We start from the raw sequence: 9125 nt of genomic DNA on the forward strand, positions 1-9125 counted from the left end.
CGTTGAGCAGAGTGGGGCCAGGCCTCCGTGGAGCATGTTCCCTAGAGGATGTTTCAGACCAGGACTCCTGTGTCACACGCACAGTCTCAACTTAATTCTCAGAATAACCCTTTCAAGTAAGTGTGGTCAGCCTGGCCGGGGGTCAGGAAACAGGCTTGAGACCATTAAATCCATGTCTGAACGTGAGTGTCTGACCTCACAGGCTGTCCTTTTCATCCCTTGGTGCCTCCCAAACAGAGCCTAAGGAGTCAGACTGGGAGCTCAGGTTACATCTTCTGTTTGTGTTGATCCGAGGTGATGATGCTGTGTCATTGTGACTCTGCCAGGCCGCTCTTATCCCCCTCTTAGATTAGGAACATCAGAAAATCAAGTCCATGCGTCCTTTCTCCTGTCTCCGTCCATTTCAGAAAGAATTAAGATGCAAGAAAGGACTTCCCAATGGTTAAGAGTTTAGAGGCCCCAGGATGGATGAGGCCATTCTCTGGGAGAGATTTTTTAGGGAAGTGAGTTCCCTTCAAGCCTCTGAGTCTAGACTTGCAGGTGGATAAGATAACTTCTTCTAGGTCCCTTGCAGCTCTCAGGTTCAAGCAGACCTCTTGTCAGCCCCTCTCCCTTTCCTGTGGGGCCTGCTGATTTTTAGACCTATTCAAGGGTTTTGTTTTGTTTTATTTAGTAACTTAAGTTGGAGCTAAGTAATTGAACACAGGGAGAAGGCGATGGCACCCCATTCCAGTACTCTTGCCTGGAAAATCCCATGGATGGAGGAGCCTGGTAGGCTGCAGTCCATGGGGTCGCTAAAAGTCGGACACGACTGAGCAACTTCACTTTCACTTTTCACTTTCAGGCATTGGAGAAGGAAATGGCAACCCACTCCAGTGTTCTTGCCTGGAGAATCCCAGGGACGGGGGAGCCTTGTGGGCTGCTGTCTATGGGGTCGCACGGAGTCAGACACGACTGAAGCGACTTAGCAGCAGCAATTGAACATAGAACCAGGAAATTCTTGGTCTGGCCAGCTCAAGCCCCTTCAGAGCAGGTGGAAGGAGTCTCTCTGCAGCTTCTGTCAAGGCTCCCGCAAACCTGGCCAGTTCTGGAATGTTCTTTCAGGCTGCTGCTTGCAAAGCCCGGAGCTAGGTGCTGGACAGGCAAGTAAGCAGGGAGGATTCAGTCCCTTCCTTCCAGGATTTGCAGACAAGTTGGTGCATAGTTATGGCGTGTGGAGGCACGGGCTCTGATGAGGATGTCTGGGAACCGGGCCACATTTCCGGTCCTCCCAGGACGTTCCTGAGGCGGGGGTCTCCCTGGTCTCCAGCCCATCCAGGTTACCTTCCACGTCCCCTTGCTTCAGTGGGTGAAGGAGGAGGCGTTCTTTTGATTTATTTGGTTTTGGGAGTTTCTTTGGTTGTTTTTACAGAAACCCTATCTTGGTTTTCAAAACCAGAGAGAAAGGAACTTTATATGATATACTTTGAGGATTGTGGGCAACGAGGCACAGGTGTTGGCTGGGGAGTTTGTTTCCTGAGGGCATGTGCCTCCCCCTCCATCCTGCAGGTGGGGGAGAGCCTGCCTGTGACCCCAGGCGCCCCTGGCCGGCCTTGGCTTGCAACCCCACCTCCCAATCCCTCTCTCTCAGAAAGGAGCCCTGCCCAGAGGGTGCTGGTGGCCTCCCTGCAGCTGTGCTGCTCAGCTCAGCAGGCCATGAGCCCCTTTGGAGGCGTTTGTCTGAGCCCTGCGGGCCCTCGCCCCTCCTCTCCTGGTTCCACTTGGCTCCAAACAAGGGGAACTGAAAGTTCTCCCTTCACACTGCCTCTCCCTGCTCTCCATCCCCCGTCCTGCTCCAGATCCCTCTACCCCACCAAATGCTGGGAGCCCTGGGCTCAGGACTGGGAAAGGGGAGAAGGTGGCTCGCGTGCTCCAGCTCCTCCTAGCTTTCCTCATCCCTGCTTTTATTTTCACTGCACATGTGCCTGTGCCAGGCACCGACCTAATAAGCATTTTGTGGGCGTTTGAAGTTGCCACCAGCCCAGAGGTGGGTACTCAGGTGTCCCCCCATGCGGATGAGGCCACAGGCTCTCAGAGGTCGTCACTGAGTCTGAAAGCAGCAGCCTGTCTAAATAGCCAGCGGGGCTCTGCCTCGTGTTTTCTCTCCCCTTCTTCTGGCTTTCCCCTCCCCAAACATGAACTCTGACCCAGTCCTGGAAAAGGGCAGCTCTCCATCAGCCCCCCAGCAGCTCCATTAACACAGTCATTCTCAACTCCTGGTCGAACAGCCTTCCCCGAGGCCTCTAGCTCGTGTTCCTGTTCTGAAGTGCATATACCTCATTCTTTCTTTCCCCCTGCCCCCTCAGGACCCTGCAGGCATCTTCGAGCTGGTAGAGGTGGTCGGCAATGGCACCTACGGACAGGTGTACAAGGTGAGGCTATGGGTGTGGCGGGAGGGGGCCCTCTCCCATGGGCCTCTCTGGAGTGGGCTGTGGTCTGGAGATTTGACAGGGGCTGGAGGGATTACAGGGGCCCGGGGCCCTGGGAAAGGAGGGGGCCCAGGGAGGGAGAGGAAAGGGATAAAGTCAGGAGGAAAGGAAGCAGCGAGAGGCGGGTGTTTTTGCTGGCCTCTACCTCTGAGCTTAGAACCAGCCCTGGGTGTGGCAGGAACAGTCTGGAGCTGGGTGGGGTGAGGAACGGGGACATGCAGGGCAATGGGAAGGGTATGGGGACATGTGTGACTGAGCTCAGAAGTACAGGTTTGGCTTCTCCTGAGTCCACAGGAGACCTAGGACTCGGGGTTGGTGGGACCTAGAGGGGGCACCCTCAGCAGAGGGGAACCCACTTTCTTGAGCCCCCCTGACCGGCCTGCAGCAGGACTGGGACCGGAGCGCAAGCCTTCTGCTTTTGAGGCTGCCTCCCTCCCCCGCCTCCACAGCAGTGGCATTTCCTCGACCACGGACTATGGCTTTTGGCCTGGCCAGTCTGGCCCTTCACGTGGTCTAACCACCGGTCACACTCCACGGGGGAGGCAGCCACAGCGGAGAGGTACTCAAGGTGGATGCTGCCCCCAGGCACGTGCCTGGCTGCTTCGGCTCTAACTATGGCACTCAGCCTCTTCACGAGCCTCCTGTGTCTCAGGGGCCAGGGTTTCCTGGGTCACTGGGACTACCCACCTCTTACCCTTCTTCTCTGTAAGCTTGGAAAGCAGGTGCACCCCCACCCCAATCACCCCATCTCTTGCCTAGTTGTTGCCATGGAAATAGCAGCTCTATGTTCTGCTTCTCTGGGCTTAGGGGTCGTGAAAAACTGCTGGGGATAAAAATAATCCTTGGGCTGGCAGTCCCCCCTACACACACACCTTTCTCTTCCCCAGGAAGCCTTGGACTTTCCTACTGGAGCCTGAGATGACTCCTGCTAGGAATTTTGGAAGGATGATGGGGGGGCAGAAGGGGAATGGCAGGAACACGCTCTAGAAGTTTCTTCCCATTCGCACTGGTGGTGGGGTATCCACACAGCAGTCAGCCCTCCCGTGTTTCTCCCAAGTTCCCTAAAATCTCAGCCCTGTCTACTCTCTCCTGTTAACAGTAATAAAAAGCTCTGTGTATGTGGCTGGGGGTGGGGGTGATTCTGGGAAAGGCCCCCTGTCCAGAGAGGTGAATCAGGAGAGGACCCAGGCAGTCTGTCTTGCATAGAAGGTGCTGGAGAGGCAAAGCCCTCCTTTCCCAGCCGCCTCTCCCAGCTCCATGCCGCTCCATCTGAGGATGGAGAGGGAGCCCTCACTCGCTGCTCTAACTTTCAGACAAGGCTATCTAAGCCAGAGAGGCTGGGACAAAGCACAAGTGTCTCTCCCTCATCCCTCTTGAGTGTTTCAGGAGAGGAGACCCTTCGTCTTTATCCAGCTTAGCACTTGGAATCCAGGCGCGGTGATTTTCCTACGACCGACTCATAAACTGAGGTGTCTAGCCAGGGGCATTTTCTAAGAAAGAAAGCAGCCAAAAATTGTGGGCTCTCCCTGAATTAAGCCCCTTCCGAGTGCAGACCTGACCCCCCACCCATGCCTGGCTCTCCATCCTGCAGGGTCGGCATGTCAAGACTGGGCAGCTGGCTGCCATCAAAGTCATGGACGTCACGGAGGTAAGGCGTGTATAGGGCAGGGGGAGGGTCGGAGTGTTGAGAAGGGGGCTTGCGGGGGGCGGGGGGGACTCTCAGGGTTCACCTCTCCCTATTCACGTAGGATGAGGAGGAAGAGATCAAACAGGAGATCAACATGTTGAAAAAATACTCTCACCACCGCAACATCGCCACCTACTATGGGGCTTTCATCAAGAAGAGCCCCCCAGGGAACGACGACCAGCTCTGGGTGAGGAGCGCCCCTCGCCTGCCCCAGTTAGTGCATCTGTTCTCCTGCCTCTGAGCACAGATCCTGGGAAAGCAGGACATCTAATCTGTGCGGGTGGTGGCAAGACTTGGGCCCCTCCCAGCAGCGCACAAGCCTCTCAGGATGATTACTTTCCAATTACTTGGCCACAGCTCGCTTAGCTCTTTGGGGCCTCCCCCAAATTCCCTCCAGGCTTGGAACATTCCTAAGAGTCATCGCCTTCCCGGCCTGGGCACTGTTGCCCGCTAATTCCCCGGCCTCACCCTTTCTGGGGCTCAGCCCAGCCTGGAGGAGAGGGCAGCAGGGAACACAGCCATGGCTGGGGGACTGGGCCTCAGACCAGGTCCCCCTCCCAGCAGTTGCTGCTGCTCCCCCATCCCTGGGATTCTCCAGGCAAGAACACTGGAGTGGGTTGCCAGTTCCTTCTCCAATACATAAAAGTGAAAATGAAGTTGCTCAGTCGCTAGACAAGTACTTACTGAGCGCCCTCTGTGTACCCTGCACAGATAATCATGAGTTGTGGTCCCTGCCTCCAAGGCACTTAGTCTTTTTTGGGTGGGGAGAGACACACGTAGAGAAAGGCAACCAGCTGTGTGTAGTGGGAGATTAAGGGCTAGAAGCTGAGCGCTAGTGACCCGGCGCCCCCTTGTGGACCCCATCCTCCCCTCCAGCTATGGGAGGGGCACCCCAGATGTGCAAATTACCTCTTTGGCGCATGCAAATACAGGCACCTCAAGCCACCTTTTTTTTTTTTTTTGCATTGGATGCAGCTTGTAGGAAACATACAGTGAAAACATTTGGATGGGCGTACTGATCCCCCGGGATTTGTTTGGCCTCTGCTTTGGGTCCCTGGAGGTGGGAAACATACAGTGAAAACATTTGGACGGGCGTACTGGTCCCTCAGGATTTGTTTGGCCTCTGTTCTGAGTCCCTAGAGGTGCCGGCCAGCCGGAGTTCTTCTCATCTCCAGCCTCGGCCTGGCCTGTTTACAGACATTGTGCTGAAGCCTCAGATTCCCTTCTGCAGCTCTCTGGTAGCCCTTGGGCTCTGTCTTGTCTCTCTAGCAGACCTGGGGACTTGCTGACTTGAGCCCCTTTCTTGTCTCTCTCAAGGGTTGGCCAGCTTTTCCTTTGAATGGCCAGACAGTAAATATTTGGGGCTCTGCGGGTCATAAGCTTCTAACAACTACTCAGCTCAGCCATAGACAATGCAGAGATGAAAACAGGAATGTCCCTTGACTCCAAAGAGCTTTATTTAAGACGCTAAGATTCAGTTTCATGTGATTCTTTGACTTTTATTTCAGCCATTTAAAAATGTAAAAACCATGCTCAGCCTCTTGGCTATAGATTGCCGGACCCCTGCTCCAGAGCGGTGGTTCTTCACTCTCTGTTTGGGCTTTATGGGTCCCAGTGAGGATCTGATGGAAGCTTTGGCCCCTGCCGCAGGGAAAATGCACAAACCCATGTCATTCTGTCTGCAAGTTCAGGGATTCCCTGGGGTCCTCTTCTGGACCCAGACCATCACCTCCCTCAGCCCACCTGCCCTGTATCTCCCAACTGTGTCTCCTTCCCCTTTCTCTCCTAATCTCACCAAGTTCTGTGGCTTTTACTAGGGGTCTCATGGCCCCTGCTCTCCAGCTCATACCAATTCTGACCCAAGGACTCCAGTCCTCCCCCAGGGGCCTGGCACGGGAAGGAGGCCTTGCCTGACAGATACTTTTCCCTCCGGTCCTCCCTGGGACCATAGCTGGTGATGGAGTTCTGTGGTGCTGGTTCTGTAACGGACTTGGTGAAGAACACGAAAGGGAATGCCCTGAAGGAGGACTGTATAGCCTACATCTGCAGGGAGATTCTCCGGGTGAGTGCCAGGTCCCTCCCTGCCTCCTCCTCCCATCTCCCTGGAAATGGGCCTTCCCTGCACTCACAGGGAAGGAGCTGGAACTGTGCCCCCTTGAAGGAACAGATGGCCTGATGCGGGTGCGGGTGGAGAACCCTCAGAGGGACCCAGCGCCTCTGTTTCCCAGCTCTGCCCTTTCCTTGGGGCCCTGCAGCTGGATCCTCCAGAGCCTCCAGTCTGAGGACACTACCCTCAAAGCTGAGCCTTAATCTGGGCTCCTGGCTCCCAGGTGGAGAGGGACAGCTCCCCCAGCCCAGCCCAGCCAGGTGCCTCCCCAGCCCCTCAACTCACATCCTTGTCCTCTAACACCAAGAATACTTCCTCCCACCCCCAGGGTCTGGCCCATCTCCACGCCCACAAGGTGATCCACCGAGACATCAAGGGGCAGAACGTGCTGCTGACAGAGAATGCCGAGGTCAAGCTAGGTACGCCGACGCCTTCTGACCTCTAGCACGGAGTTGGGGACCCGTTTGTTCATTCCCTCTAGTGGCTCAAGCCCACCTGTCTACGGGCTGGGGGATTTGCTCCCCACCTTCTGCTGAACACTGCTGGAGAAGCTTTTTGTGTGCTCCCTGGTGTGTCCCGGTGCTGTGCCAGCCCCTCTGGGGAGATGGGTTTGTTTGGCCCCTTCTGCCTGGAATGCTGTCCCTTGGTCCTTTCACTCTGGTTTCTCCCCCAGACACTGGAAGACTAGTTCAGGGCCTTTGGGATGGATGCTGATGGGGTGAAGAGGTGGCCGGGTGGGGCTCACACAGGACAGCCCAGAGGGGGCCGCAGGTGCAGCGTTCCGTCATGGCCTTTGCCTCTGCCCTCCCAGTGGATTTCGGGGTGAGCGCACAGCTGGACCGCACTGTGGGCAGGCGGAACACGTTCATCGGGACCCCCTATTGGATGGCCCCCGAGGTCATCGCCTGTGATGAGAACCCTGATGCCACCTACGATTACAGGGTACGGACGGGGAGGCAGCCAAGGGTAGGAAGTGAGATGGGGGCAATGGGCAGGTTGAAAATATTGGGAGCTTGAGCAGGTCAGGGAATGAAATGAAGGCCCAGGGTTGTGTTAGCAGTGAGAGGCAGGGGAAGGGTTTGTGACCAGGAAAGTACGGATGGGGAAGGTGGGGTAGCTGGAGGACAGTGAGGGTTGGAGCAGAGGGGCCTCAGGAAGGGTATGGACCAGGAAGCAACCCGGGGAGGAGAGGCTGGGGATAGTGGGAGAGGGGAGTTAGTGGTCAGCAGCGTTCACCGGTCCCTCTTTTCATGCCTCTGCAGAGTGACATTTGGTCTCTAGGAATCACAGCCATCGAGATGGCAGAGGGAGCCCCCCGTAAGTGCAGGGTTTGGGAACAAAGGGAGGGCCCAGAAGGAGCTGTAGGGAGGAGGTGGGGTCACGGGAGGCCGGTGAGACCAGCTGATGGTGCCTCTTCTGTGTTGCAGCTCTGTGTGACATGCACCCCATGCGAGCCCTCTTCCTCATCCCCCGGAACCCACCGCCCAGGCTCAAGTCCAAGAAATGGTAGGTCTTGGGGGATTGGTGTTTAACAAGGAGGCCCCCGCAAACAAGGCCTCCACCTTACCCCCTACCCCCAGGCCTGGGTCTGCACCGCCGAAGAGGGGGTGGGTAGGGGGCGCGCCTGGTGTGGGCAACACGGGGAGATGGGAGGGAAGTGGGTGACTCTTGGATGAATGAGTCCCCCCTTCTTCCTGGAACCACCCCCTTTCCGACATGAGCCACCATCGTCTCCAGGTCTAAGAAGTTCATTGACTTCATTGACACGTGTCTCATCAAGGCTTACCTGAGCCGCCCACCCACCGAGCAGCTGCTCAAGTTCCCATTCATCCGCGACCAGCCCACCGAGCGGCAGGTCCGCATCCAGCTCAAGGACCACATCGACAGATCCCGGAAGAAGCGAGGCGAGAAAGGTCAGTGGGCGGGGAGGGAGGTGGAGGGTCTGGAACACATGTCTGCGCCCCTGCTCCTCTTCAGCCCTGGCTCCCCCTCAGGCCCCCTTCCAGGCCCAGCTCTCCCTGTCCAAGGAGATCTCCTTTCCCAAACTTCCAACCCCAGAGGGCTTTTTCCACCTCACCTGGGGAGGTCTAGAACTGCTCATGCACATGTGTGAATGCACGGACACTCCCACCCACCTCCCCCACCATGGGGTCCTCTCCCCATCTCTGTCAAGGCCCAAACCTGGGACCCGCCGTCACCCCCATTGCTCCAAGGAGGCGTGCCATCCAGACAGACCTTCCTGGTTATCCCCATCTAAGGTTTCCCTAGCCCAGGGTGGGGTCTGGGGCACTGGGTGAAGAAACAGCAGTGATCTCCCCCCTGCAGAGGAGACGGAATACGAGTACAGCGGCAGCGAAGAGGAGGACGACAGCCATGGAGAGGAAGGGGAGCCAAGGTGGGCCTGGCAGGCGGAGGTGGGGGACCGTCACTGTCCGAGGGACAACAGTGGCCCTTGGCTTGGGGACTCAGCCTGGGGGTGGTAGACACAGACAGGTGGACCCATGGGACGGAGGCCCTGTGTGCTGAGACGGAGCAGAACAAATGCAGGAGCTGGAGGGAACTCAGGGCTGCAGGCTGGGGTGTTGAAGGAGTGCGAGCCCAAGGCGGGGCAGAAGGAGGACAGGTCTTCATTATCTGGGAGCAACCGAGGCAACCCCGTCTGGTTTGCTGAAGCACCTGTTCAGGGCTCCCAGGGGGGAGGGTGACTTCTGACCCCGATACTCCCGTGTACCATCTTGCCCAGCTCCATCATGAACGTGCCGGGGGAGTCGACCCTCCGCCGGGAATTCCTCCGGCTCCAGCAGGAGAACAAGAGCAACTCGGAGGCTTTAAAGCAGCAGCAGCAGCAGCTGCTGCAGCAGCA

At 57.0% G+C, this 9125-nt stretch overlaps 1 protein-coding gene across 1 annotated transcript in view; it reads left to right on the plus strand.

Annotated features, from left to right (window-relative positions):
• MINK1 (misshapen-like kinase 1) overlaps nucleotides 1-9125 on the plus strand; it is a 47302-nt gene that overhangs the window by 28196 nt on the left and 9981 nt on the right. The window contains 11 exon segments of the mRNA XM_010847504.1: nucleotides 2346-2411; nucleotides 4060-4116; nucleotides 4217-4342; nucleotides 6107-6217; nucleotides 6591-6681; nucleotides 7074-7204; nucleotides 7525-7579; nucleotides 7690-7768; nucleotides 8000-8175; nucleotides 8588-8657; nucleotides 9006-9124. Of these exon segments, the coding sequence (XP_010845806.1) occupies nucleotides 2346-2411; nucleotides 4060-4116; nucleotides 4217-4342; nucleotides 6107-6217; nucleotides 6591-6681; nucleotides 7074-7204; nucleotides 7525-7579; nucleotides 7690-7768; nucleotides 8000-8175; nucleotides 8588-8657; nucleotides 9006-9124 (1081 nt within the window).

This window comes from Bison bison, unplaced genomic scaffold, assembly GCF_000754665.1.
Source record: "Bison bison bison isolate TAMUID 2011002044 unplaced genomic scaffold, Bison_UMD1.0 scf7180017864249, whole genome shotgun sequence".
Lineage (NCBI taxonomy): Eukaryota > Metazoa > Chordata > Mammalia > Artiodactyla > Bovidae > Bison > Bison bison.